Source organism: Castor canadensis, chromosome 14, assembly GCF_047511655.1.
Source record: "Castor canadensis chromosome 14, mCasCan1.hap1v2, whole genome shotgun sequence".
NCBI lineage: Eukaryota > Metazoa > Chordata > Mammalia > Rodentia > Castoridae > Castor > Castor canadensis.
In genome coordinates, this window is record NC_133399.1 from 1,893,528 (window position 1) to 1,907,195 (window position 13,668).

The 13,668-nt window shown below is 39.5% G+C and overlaps 1 protein-coding gene across 1 annotated transcript in view; it reads right to left on the reverse strand.

Moving 5' to 3' along the window:
- LOC109697186 (uncharacterized) overlaps positions 1-13,668 on the reverse strand; it is a 63,331-nt gene that overhangs the window by 16,704 nt on the left and 32,959 nt on the right. The window contains exons 2-3 of the mRNA XM_074053663.1: positions 835-961; positions 576-627 (exon numbers count right to left, since the gene is read on the reverse strand). Coding sequence (XP_073909764.1) covers positions 576-627; positions 835-961 — 179 coding nt within the window. The remainder of the gene's footprint in view (positions 1-575; positions 628-834; positions 962-13,668) is intronic.

Genomic DNA, 13,668 nt, shown 5'->3' on the forward strand with positions numbered 1-13,668 from the left:
ATTTATGAACATAAGTGTACTACAATGTCTGCAGCAGGGCCTAAGAACATCTGTTACCAAAACACTGGTGTTCATATATGTTTGCATAATATTATTTCTATGTAGATGTTTGACAACACTGAATGAGTTTTACTACACTGAAATACACTGAAAGTACTTATTGAGATGCCTTGAATCAGAAGCATGTTGGATTGTGAAATACAAGAATGAACATGAGGAGATAGGGTGAAAAACTTGCCAGTCTACGGAAAAGCACAGGATATTCCCACTGTGATGGAATTTGACATAATATAGTTAAGTAAGTTTGTGCCAAGAGTGGGGTTATTTTTGTATATTGAGCAATTGGACAGTGTCTCTTCTGACTTCTTGGAACAAAACATGTTATGAATAATGGCACATGTCAGATTTTTGAATTTTCTGATTCTGGATTGTTTACTTATTTTTCCAATGTTAAAGAAAATTTCCACTGATTTCAGCAATTTAGAACTGGAAGTTGGGATCTCATTTCTTTCTTTTTCAAACTTCTTGTCATGCCACATCTGATGTTCATTGTTTTGATTATGAGTAGAAATTACCTCATATTTCTTCTGGGATTGCTGAAGTCCTCTTCAATATTTACACTTTCTTCTTTTGTTTGTGAGATATAGACAGAGAAAAATCATTAGTATTTAATCAAAATTAAAAAAAAACTATTTGAGACCTCAGCTATTTTCATAGAATATGATCTTGTATGTATATGAACCATTACTGTCCCTTTTTAAACACTCGACGAGGCAACAGCAATCAGCCAGAACAGTAGTGCATATTTGAATAAGGTAATGATGCCATATTTACCTATGTAGGACAGGTTGCTGTAGGTTTCCAGCATCACTTCCATGTAGAGCTTCTTTTGGGAAGGATCCAAACAGCCCCATTCTTCTAGGGTGAAGATCACAGCAACATCCTCAAAGGTCAGGGGTTCCTAATATGTCCAACACACATTTGTGAGAAGAATTGTGAGTGTCACAGTAGTGGAAAAAGACAATCTCTGTGTAATAATTTACATGCAGATGTGGTCTCCACATATTCAATGCATTTTGTTTTTATCACACTCTCATTCTCCATCTATACTTACAGGCACTTCATGGTAATTCTGACATCTCACCAGACCTATTTCTTAAATTCAAAGCAGAACATGGTCACAAAAATAACACTTTATACACTGATATTGTAGCAATCTACTGCCAAGTTCCTTCTTATTTCCCATTACAGTAATATAAGGTGAAAACAGACTGCAGGAATAATGCTTTTAATACATGAGTGAAAGTTTCATGTCTACTGGCATTGCAGAACAGTTAATGGGATGAACCTCACCAAACCAAATATAAAGTGTAAAAATGGGAGAGTGTTCTGAAGCAATTTATTCCAATAATATCCTATTGTGTATATATACAGAAGGAGTCTGTAGTAAGAGAACCCACAATGGACTCATGGTTATGAATAGAAAGTTGGTATGACAAATAGTATTTAATATCTCTTTCCCAAAAAAATTTTTTTTTGGAATTGATCACTTCCTTTGTGCTCAAGAGAGAACATTTGGAAGCTTGGTTCTCAAGAAAGAACATTTGGAAGCTTCTACCTGATTTAGAACAGACCAGCCCAAATTTAAGGCTAAATAAGACTCATGAAGGACCAGTCAGATAAAGTTACAGTTTTTGCTTCAGCATGCAAAAACACAATATAGGCAGGAGAAATGTGGCATGTGTCCCTAGAAATAGATGGATTTTAACAAGTCATCACATCAAATTAATTGTATACAATTTTGCAATTTCTAAAGATTCACCTTTAAAAGTCATGAACAAAACTACTTTTCAAAGTATACTCAGTGTCATAAATTGCAAACAGCAATTTATGGATAAGGAATTGATCCCTTAACCCACTTATGGAGGCCTAATCTTGGAATTCCACCAGAACAATCACAGGCTAAATACTGGAGTGATCTACATAGCAAGAACCACTGTCAAAACAAGGAAGAATAATAATGAAGAAAAATGGGACAGAGCAAGGGAAAGAACACAAAGTGTGCTATTGTCTAATATTAATAAATAATGTTCAAACTACATTATCAAGGACACTATACTATAAGAAAGAGATTAACAAATAGGCCTCAGAGGAAAGGGAACCAGTCTTCACTTGACTTTAAAGTAAGAGAAAATTGATTCATGACAGAAGACACATCATACAATGGTAGCTAAAAGCACAAAATCTGGAACTGAATTTTCTCCTTGGAAACACACATTGTATTCTTCAATGTCATGGACAATGATCCAATTGCATTGGAAATAACAAAGATAAAATCTGAATACTTTTGAAGCCATGGTGTCACATGCCTGTCTTCCCAGCATTTGCAAAACTAAGGTAGGACTAGCATATGTTCAATGTGATCCTGGGATGCATCTTCAGTTCAAGAGCTATGTATGAAGTCTGTGTGTGAAAGTAACACAAGAAGAAGAGCATTTTGAAAGTCATTACCCCAGGAACATACAAAATGAATGTGGATGTTAATATATTAGAGTGGCAAAAGACAAACAATAAGGATAAATATCTGCAATGCAAGCAAAACAACTGAATTAGTGGACTGCATACACTAATGAATGAGAACATGATTGAGAAATGTAACATAAGACATCATGTATGAATCAAGATCTATGTCCCTGATTTAGAAATTAGCTGAGTAAAATAAGTGTTCAAGATCCAAATATATAAGAAAAGTTTAATGCTTGAATTGAGTGGCAGTTGACGCAAACTCCACTGACATTTCTTTAATTCTAATTAGGAAATAAGAGTCCTGAAATTGTTCCTAACACCCACTGTACATATTATGAATGTTAATCAGAACTATTTTTCACACCCTGGAGAAGACTTCTAGAAAAGATCTCAAAATAATGACCACTGAAACAAAAGTGAAAATAGTGTAGTGCAATATCACACGTGATTGAGTTTGTGAAATACACTCAAAGACAGCATCCAGAAGGCTTTTACATGGAATAGGTCTAATACTTTTTCTAATTCCAAAAGGCCAAAAGTAAAAAAACACTGTTTAATGGATAAGATGGAAAAAGTAGGGCAAGGATTAAGGTGGTAGCCATCTACTGTAGTAATGTGTGTGCAGACACTTTTTATTCACATCTACCAGGGCATCTAGATACCTTGTGTGTATGCACGTGCAGATCTTTCCATGTATTTCAGAATTACCCTGAGATTATTTCACTGAATAGTTTCTTATGTCTTTTGTCTGTTGTTGTACATCATGTTTAAGGTCAACAATTTATATGTTTGGTCATTTAATCAAGTTTCAAAGGTCTTAAAAGTTGTGGTCATCCGTATGCCAGAAACTCACACAATAACCAAATAGTAAAAATTTTACTGAATACCCACATCTCTCAAATGCACAAAAGCATTCCAGTAGCAGAAGAATGTAAAATTGTCTCTCTGTTAGACTCTGCCTCTCAGATTTTCACAGTTTGTACAAAATAGGGTAAAGAAAATGCTTATGAAGCAAATATTTTAAAGTTTACGGTTCTTCCTCCAGTCATGCTCACTGTTAACCACCCTGAATCATCAGAAAAGCCCTCTTTATTGTCAACCACAGAAAAGAATTATCACAGGGAATAATTTACCAGCACTGAAAGTTGATTTAGCCACCTCTCATCATCAGTTATCTCCCAAGTTCTTCCCCTTTCTTGGAAACCAAAGATCTTTTCTGTCTAGCAGTTGGGCCATCTGCATTCCTTAATTTTGGGACTACCCACATAATGCAATAATTCCATAAAACCTTCACAGGTGAAGAGCACACTCAGTACTGAAAAGGAGGCATGCAAGGCATAAGTTTCTATTGATCATCACAGAAACATGAGGATATAACTCTGGGAGCCCATGATGTCCTTTTACTCCCATCTCCTAGTGAGAAAACTCTAGACTTCTACACTTATATTTCTCATACAGAACATCACAGTTCAGTCACTTGTAGTTTCTACTAACATAAAAAATGTCAAATGCAAAAACTCAGTCTCTATGAGACTACCAAAATGTAGCTATCTTTGACTCTGACCCTCACAGATATTCTTCATGTGTTCACAGAGAAGTGTAAATCCAGAATAACTAGACACATCAAAGTCAAAAACTGAAGAGAAAATGGCCCCATGATAGCCACAGTTATACGTTTAGAAAGAAAAGAACACCCACCAGCATTTACCTGTGCTCACCTGACTTCAAGTACTATGTAGCTTCACAAAGGCAACACACCTTCTCAGAGAAAACCAGACTCTGTTCAGTTTTATAGTTGTACATTACTCTTTGGGAAAAATTCATTGTATTCATAAAAATATTTTTATTTGTTATTAATGAATTCTGTAACACTTGCATACAGTTGGCTGATGAGCATGCTGAGTTATCCATCATTTTCTGTATTTTTCTCCTTTTTTATTTTTTGGTTGGACAAGGCTTTGAATTTAGGTCCCTTTGTTTGCAAAGGAGATTCTCAGCTGCTTGAGCTACACTTCTAGTCTTTTTGTTCTGGTTATTTTTGGAGATGGGAGCTCATGAAATACTTGCACTTCACCAAAAATATTGAAATATGAAAATAAGTGAATCCTTGAGAAAAGAAATGAATAGCTTGGTGGTAGGAAAATTTCTGAGCATGAGCAAGGCCATAGGTTCTGTCCCAAGCACTGGAAAAAACTAAACAAAATGATAGAAACAAAAAAGAAATAACAAAAGACATTCAAGTGTTAATTAAAACTATAAAAGTAGGATTACCTGTATTATTTTTATTGGTTTCTTCCTAGTGTTATCTTCCTACTTCAAACCAACTAATCCACAACTTTCCAAAAATGGCTATTTCAATTTCCAAAGTAAAAGATTATAATACACAAAACAAAGGGAAGAATTTGTTGGACCCTGGTGGCTCACACAAGCATCCTAACTACTTGGGAGCCTGAAAGCAGTAGGATCATGGTTTGAGGTCACCCTGTTCATCTGGGATGGTACCATGTATCACCCCACTAGCATATATTCAGAAAGCACATAAGGGGCAAAGGATAACAACCAAAGTTGTTCCTATTGGTCAAGATATTTTAAGACTTCTAGTAATTCTGTGCCAGAACCTGTGATGAAGAGCAAATGCAGTTTTCTAAATATATCACCCCAAAAAAATAACCTCTCAAGTGAGTAACTCCTTTCTTTCAGCTGGAGATCCTAAAGGTCTCTGACTTACCCATGATACATCACAGCTTCCACAATTGCCACAAATTACATTGTGACCAGAAAAATTCTATGAATGAAAATGCAAACAACAGAAAACTTACCCAAGCAAAGTAATATTGGTAACACTAGTAGTTAAGACCACCACCCCACCATTCTTTATATTCCCATTACATTTAGATGTCCAACAAGGGAAGCATACACTTTTGATTCTTCCATGTTCCATCTCATATTCATCATCTTACTTGATCAGCTGAAAAAGAACCCTTACTATACAAAGTATCCTAATGAAGTTCTCTGCTCTTTCCAGCCAGCCTCTGCCTCACCCTCAGCTTGAGCCACTATATCAACCTGTCCTTTATTGTCACATGAAACACAGTCTCAAGGCTAAGGATCTCTGATGCAGGATCTAATTTGGGCCCTCAGGTTCTTTTTAGTACTTTTTGCTCCTATTTACTACTCTTGAAAAAACAGACCTTCTTTGCCTTGCCTTCAGGCACCTGCACACTCTGTTGTTGGGGTTGTCCTGCCACTGAGACCCTAACATCATGCTTTGCCTCAATCTGCATTTCATTTTTGGAAAATGCTGTCTAGACACAGGCCAAAGAGAACATCAATTATGTTCATAAACCTATGATAAGTTTTCAATCTCAACTCTCCCATTTGAAACCCAACTGCAAGGGCACCACCATTGCAGTGAGCTGTGCAATGTAAATTTAGGAATTTGTTAGAACCCTAAGTAGCACATGTCTGGGATCTGGTTGTGCATTCACGATCCTGCTTCTACATTTTTACATAATTCAAGACCATCAATTTTACTGTGAGAAGATTGGAAAGAGCAGGGACACCAAGGATCACAGCTTCTGCTGCTGGGAAGCTACTACCTCCTACCATCACCTCATCTGAGTGGAGAATCAAGGGCTCCAGGATGGGTCAGGTTACTCACAGGTAGAGACCAGCATGACAGGGTCCTGTGCCATCTTTGCAGATCCACATGCAATGGAGAGGATGGAGGGCCACAAGGCACTGCAGACAACTAAGGCCCCAGACTCCAGTGCTGTGCTGGGGAAGCCAAGGTCTCTCACCACTGCTTCAAGCAGGTCCAACTTCCTCATCCTCCTGAGACTGGGGACACTGGTCACAAACTCTACTTCTGCCTGTTATGTTGATTGTGATTCTTCCCTCTAAGCCAGCTGAGCTCACACATAACAGGGGACTGAGACTGAGTCCAACAGTGTCCATATCAGAAGAAATCTCAGTGATTCAGAAAATGATGGGAACCAGAAAGTCATTTCCCAAGGATTAGAAGGTAGTCCCTCCTCCCATCACAATCTGATTGGTGAGTCTATACAGTTCTTTCTCTCCAGCAGTTTTCATTGTGTACTGAACCTGGGACCTGGGACCTTAGATCTGTGTGACAGGAGAAGTGATACCACACCTGGTAGAGTGCCAGGGCCAATAAGTGATTCCAGGCACAGACCTTAGCAGACCAGGCCTCCTCCCTGGACCTCATATTCACTAGTGTGGGAATGCACTGTACTTGGCTTTTCCAAAAGAACTCTATTTCTTTCACATGGAAATGGAGGCAGGTGTCTGCTGAGAATACTCCAAACTCAGCATGTAAGGATATAGCCACTGATTTCACAGAAGGAGAAATTTGTAGGACAGGGCAAGTGTGACTTCAATACAATAGGACAAAAGGCCTAGTGTTGTCACAGTATGTTGGTATCAGTCACTAGTCTTTATGGACAAGGATTTCTCACACATGTTCCTTCAATGTACTCATTATCACCCCAGCAAGTAAGAACAAGCTGGGCACCAGTGGCTCACACCTGTAATCCTAGCTACTCGGGAGGCAACATGAGGAGCATCGTGTTTTGAACCAGACCAGGCAAATGGATTGTGAGATCATAACTTAAAAAAATCCTTCACAAAAAAAGGGACAGGAGAGTGACTCAAGGAGTAGAACCTTACTTTAAGCCACAGTTCTAAAGAAAAAGAAAGAAAGAATATACCAATAAATGAGCCCAATTATTAAATGGAAGAGAAGTTGTCCATACACTCAAGAAACCCTCAAGCTAATAAAAACCCGTAATTGAGCAGACAGAACCAAATGTGTCTTGTTTTTCCACTGTATTTACAGGCTTTTTCAATTGTTACAAGGTACATTCTGACAAGATCAACTCCTTTAATGAAATTGCAAACAACTTGCTGGTGCAGAGGCTCAAGTGGTACAGGGCCTACCTAGCAAATGTGAGACACTCAATTCAAACCACAGTACCACAAAGAAAGAAAATAGTAACAGTTGAAATATTACCAAGGCAAAGGAATCCTAGAAAACACACATGATTAAATAACACCATCTTTAGTGTTCCCATTACACTTACATGTCTTTCCTCAGTAAACCTAAAACAAGGTAAGGCTCACACTTCAGATATTCCCATTTTCTGCCTCAAAAACTTTACCTTAATTGGTCAGAAGAAACAGAACAGCTAATAAGCAAACTTTCCTGAACCTTGTCTCCTTTTTGACACTCCTGAATTCTATGACACACCCTCAACCTGAAGCACCTCAACAAATGATTTTTATAGTCACCTGAAGACAATCTCAGCTCAGGGGAAAGGACATCTGGTCCAGGAGCTGATCATGCTCACTCTGTTGTCCTTCCTCTCCCATAGTTGTCCACTATAGTATGCTCCTCCCTAGAAGGCACAGCACTGCAATACCTCACCCTTGAGATGCTGCAGACCTCCGAGTTGGTGCTGTCCTGCTACTGTGACTTCAATATGGTCAGACCATTCTCCATCTGAAAATAAAGTTTGAACATACTATCTAGACAACTCATGTCAGAGGTTGCAAAACCCTCAAACCTTCAACACCTTCCCAACATGTCCCCTTTGTCATGAACCTCACATGCACATGCAGAGCCATTGTCGTGAGCTGGGCAATGCAAAGACAGCTTCAGGTTAGGAATTTATGACAGCCCTAAGAAGAACTGGGCTGCAGACCTGGCTCTAGTCTGAGATCAGCTTCTAAACACTTAGCTAATTCTGGGCAATCACTGATGCCCCAAGGATAATGGAGGAAGCCCAAATCTCCCACTCACTGAAGGCTGGGGTGACCTAGAGCTCAGATGCTGAGGAGTCCTAACAGAGCTCTGGGCCAGGGCTATGTCACTGCACATAGAGGACAGGATGCCAGAGTTTCCCCATCTGAACAGGCCCACCCCAGGACAGAGAAGAAATAGTGCAAAGCTGCACAATCAGCGACTGAGGACACAAAATGCAGTGATGTACTTGGGAGGACCATGTTTGTACCAATCTTTTCAGGCCATCTTACCTCCTCATCCTCCTACGGTGTGGGATGCCAGTTACAAACAACATTTCAGGCTTCTTTGGTGAGTTAAGTTCTGCTCACTCACCTGGGACCATGCGCAGGTCACAGTAGGAAAGAGACTGAATTACATAGAATTCAGCAGCACAATGTGATCCAGAAAATGACAGAGACTGGAAGGCATTTCCTGTATTAAGCAGAGGGTCCTCCTTAGACCAGTCTGTGACTCACGAGTTCTCCAGCACTTCTCACTGGCTAGGGATCCAGAACCCACCCCTTGAGATCAGAGTAACACAAGAAGTGATCCCCTAACAAGGAGAGTGCAAAAATCAAATAATTGAATCCAGGAATACCCCTCAGCAGTTCAGGCCTCCTCCCTGGTGCCTACCCAGTCCAGCCTGGGGACTCACTGTAGTGAAGTAGAACCTGCTTTTCAGAATGGACCCTTCTTCTTCCACTGGGAAACGGGGCCTGGAATATGCCAAGAAAATTTGGCATTCATTTTCCCATAGGGACACCCTGTAATCGTGGAAAAGTTGTGGTTCTAGGTGAGGCCAGGAAAATGGAAAAACAGTGCATAAAGATAATATCATATCCACTCTTCGCACACAAGGAACAAATAACAACAAAAGTGAAGAGATGGAGAAAATGTGGATCCTCTGTCAAAAAGCATTGTAGGAGTTCCTCAAACTACTTTTGCTAAAACACATGAACTCCATGCTCAGCCCATGAATTAACCAAAAGCAGGAAAAAACATGGCATCTCTCCATTTTCAGTCTTTTCTCTGAGCCATTCCCTGCAGTCACCTTGCAACCCCCTTGGAATTTAGGAAGGAGAAGATAGATATTTTCTTCATGACTTGAAACCAAATCTACCCCCAACAGTAGATCCTTCTTGGATGGGCCAAGCTCCGGATAACAACTCCAGAACCTCTCCCAAACCTACAACTGAGTTATAACTAGACCACATCTGTGACTGGAACTGTTTAACTATGCAAATCTTTGGTCCCTGCCCCAGTTCCTTGCCTATTTAAATCTATACTCATGTCTGTACCCTGAAGATGGTGAACATGAGCTCAGTGCTTATGCTGCCTCTTCCCACAGCACATCTCCTAGCTGTGTAATAGTTCTCCTTTCCCTGCCTTCACCATGCTTCTTTATTTGAAATTGAAGGGTAATTAGCTGGATCTAGAATGTGGAATCTGAGGAGCTTTGGCACTGGTCCAAAATTCTATTTTCAGAATGAGAATGTTGACTGCTGAAAATCTCAGACAGTGGACTCATTTCACAAAGCTTTTCCTCAGATTGTCTAAAGTAGAATCAAAGGATTGTAGTCAAGCACATCGAAGAAAGAGCAAAGTGGAAATACTATGTACAAAAAAGTTAAAATCATCAAAGGACTGTATAGAAAAAGTATGAAGATGGATATACAACTTCAATGAAACCATCACTATAGGTGCTCAACAGAAAACAAGAACAAGAACAAAGAATCAACGTGAAAGTGATTGCAATCATGTAGCCAGAAGAGAAAGAAAATGCTTTAACATTCACAGAATGTGTTATCAATATCTGAATTTTGTAAATTGTTACAAGTTCTCTAGAGAGAAACAAAAACACTTAAGCTAAGAACTTAGATTACATGAAGAAAAACAGTGTTAGGAAATTAAGAAATGAGTGAAAATTCGTTACTTTCTTCCGCACTTCTGGTATTCAAGGAAAACCTTTGCTTAAAGCCATTGCAAGTGAACTATGGGCTAGGTGATACATTGTAATAGGAACAATTAGTAAGAACAGTCATATATGGGTTATATGTGGGAACAGTTATACATGGGTTGAAGAACAATAGTGGGGAACATGCCAATATGCCTGCCCTGTCCATGAAGCAGCACATCTTTAGCTGAAATGCATGTAGCTAAAATCCTTACAAAAGGATTTTACATGTTCAGGAAATTACTATCAATACATTTTACACATACTTGATATCATAAAGGGGAACAGAAAATGTGATAATATATTTAATAATGGATCTCATCTGTCAGACTGGCTGAAGTGGTGTAGTGCTTGCCTTAGTGATCACAACATCCTGAGTAAAAAATAAGTAAATAAATAGGTACATAAAGGATATCAGCAAGATTGTACTACACCAGCTAAATGCACAGCACATCATTTTGCTGTATTCATAATAACCATCCGAACTTCACATTAATAGAACACCATTTACAAGAACAAAAGAACAGCAAAAGAACATTGACAGGAAGAGAGAAAGGGGTGAGATGGGGGTGAGAGTAACATGAAGGAACAAGTAGGAAAAATGCTCAACACCACAGGTCATCAGTATATTACAAGCATCAGTATACAAAGAAGCTGTTTAATCCTAAATGGATTACTGTAATAAATTAGAACATTACACATATTGGCAAATCACAGAATAAGGAAATATCCATAAAAGTTCAGGTAAATTCATACGTTATCAAAACTCCCTAGTAAATTTAAATTATCCATACTCTACAGAGCACCAATCCCAAAACCCCCACCCTAAAGGAATATTCTGCTAACAGTGTACAACACTAGGGCAACTTTACAAAATGAAAATGAACAAAAGCTTCTGGGTCAACCTCACCACAAGGGACATGGTTTGTGGGCTTGATTCTTTGTGAAAGATCTATTGCTCCAAAAACTGTTTTCATGCACCCATTTAAGGTGAGGGAAATACTCAGAGTCATCTTCTGACATCCTATGACCTTACTGACCTCTCTTAATCTTTGTCAATGTACACTGAGATGTATTAATTGCAATGTTTATTTTCAGAAACCTTCTGATCTCTTCCACCATTTTAGGTTTGCTTAGTGTATCCACATGGTTTATGCCTAATTTCTACTTATGAAGTCTGTTCAATGTGTACTCTTTCCTTCATGAACCATGCTTCATTTATGCTCAACTCCAGTGCCTTGCTGTAATTCAACTCATATAAAACATAAGTGCCAAGATTGGACACTCAGGTAATATTGCCAAACATTCCCCCCAAAGACCCCAAATGTTATGACTTGTGCTGTATTTCTTCGCCATCACTTCTGATAACAAATATGTGGTGTTACCAACACCAACCAAATTTCAAACACCAACTAATTGTCTTTCAATTCAAATCTGACACCATCCAGACTTAGCACAGTCCCTCCAACTTCTGGGGAGTGTGAAACAGACACCAAACCATAGAACATATTTGCTATGTCTTGTCACACCAGTCACCTTTCTAAAGTCATAGAGAGGTACCACCTTGAGACAAGTCATGAGAATAAATGCAAACATTGCCTCAATGGGGCTTAGGAAAACAACCAAATACATTCTTATTGCCTCAGAAAGTTCAAGGATTTCAGAATCTCTTTGCTACAAAGTAACACAAAGATCAAAACTTTTAATTTATACTGCACACCTACACCAACTTCCAAATTCACCAACTTTTGCCCCATCAGGGAAAATATAAAGATGTCTTTCTCTAAGCCTGGGCCTCCCAGGATTGTCTTCATTGGCACAAATTACACTCTGTCTAACCATTTATCTCAACACAAAAGGAAAGTGGTGGAATGATTTATTTTGAATGTTGTAACCCTCATAAATATCTGCAAGTAACTCACACTTCCAATCATTTCTGCACTACAAAAGCACAGAACCAACATTCTTCCCATTAGCCCCTCTGCAAACTCAGACATTCCCTCACACACTTCCCAAATGCCCTATTTTTAACATCAAAAATGACTATGAAGTAATCATTGCAAATATCTTCAAAATGATTTGTAAATTGTTGTAAGGTGAATTTGGCAAATCTGATCCTGAGTCATCAAACAAATCACACATTTGTGTCACCATAAGTTCATGAAGAACCCTGGTCCCTGTAGATCCTGCCTGTAATCCTAGCTCCTCAGGAGACAGAGACCAGGAGGATCTTGGTTCAAAGCCCTTGCTAGCAAAAAGTTCTTAAGCCCCTATCTTGAAAACACCCATCAGAAGAAAAGGCTAGTGGAGTCACTCAAGTGGTAAGAGCACATGCTTAGCAATTATGAAGACCAAACTCAAATCCCAGTGCAATCAAAAAAACAAAAAAAGACCACAAAGATCCTAGCATTGGTAGCTCCTCCCTGTAAACCTACATACTGGGGAGACTGACTTCAGGATGACAGTCAAAATCAGCTTAGAAAAATTGCTTACCAGACCCCATTTCCAAAATAACCAAAGCAAAATAGACTGGAGATATGGTTCAAGTGGTTGACCTCTGCTCTGTAAATGCTAAGCTATGAGTTCAAACTTCAGTCCCCAAAATAAAACAGGACCAAGACAATTACAGAAGAAAACTGATTTTGCCAATCTCCATGTCTGTCCACTCCCAATTTAATTCATCTACTGTTTTCTCCTCTCTTTGAGAGCAATTTGCCTTTCTGCCTTGACATGCCTACATGCCTTACTTTTGGGGCTTTCCACCTAGAGTAATTCTCTTAAAGTCGGGGTATAAGTTAATCAGCATTCCATTATAAAACCATATTCTAGATACCACCTGTGGAAAAAGAAGAGTTAAGTCAGGAAGAGCACAGTGTCCCCTCCACTCAGAAGCCACCACGTGCACAAGGGATTCACATTTCCAATAATCTGGCAATGTGTGGGAACCGTGCAAATTTAGGGACTTGTTGCCAGCACTAGAGGCATTGCATCCAGGGGACAGGACATACAGTTTAGCCTAGGCTTCCCTTGAATCTGATGGACTCAAAGGGAAGCCAGGTCCCAGTGAGGAGTTAGGAGGACACTGCACAGGAGGGCATTGGCCCAGCACAAACTGCATAAGTACACGGTGGTATCCCCAGCCACTTCAGTTGGCCAGATAGGGATTTGCAGGCAGAAACTCCCAGCAGGGCTGTGAGCTGGGATGAAGTTGCCTTATAGGGACATAGGACTGGGTTCAAGGAAACCAGACCACTGCCACCCACCAGGTGGCAGCAGACCTACGCCCCAACAGTGTGATCAAGGTCCCATCTCCAGAACCCACCAGACAGGGCCCAGTCAAAACCACCAGTGCTTCTGGTTCTCACAGTCCCTCCACCCAGCATGG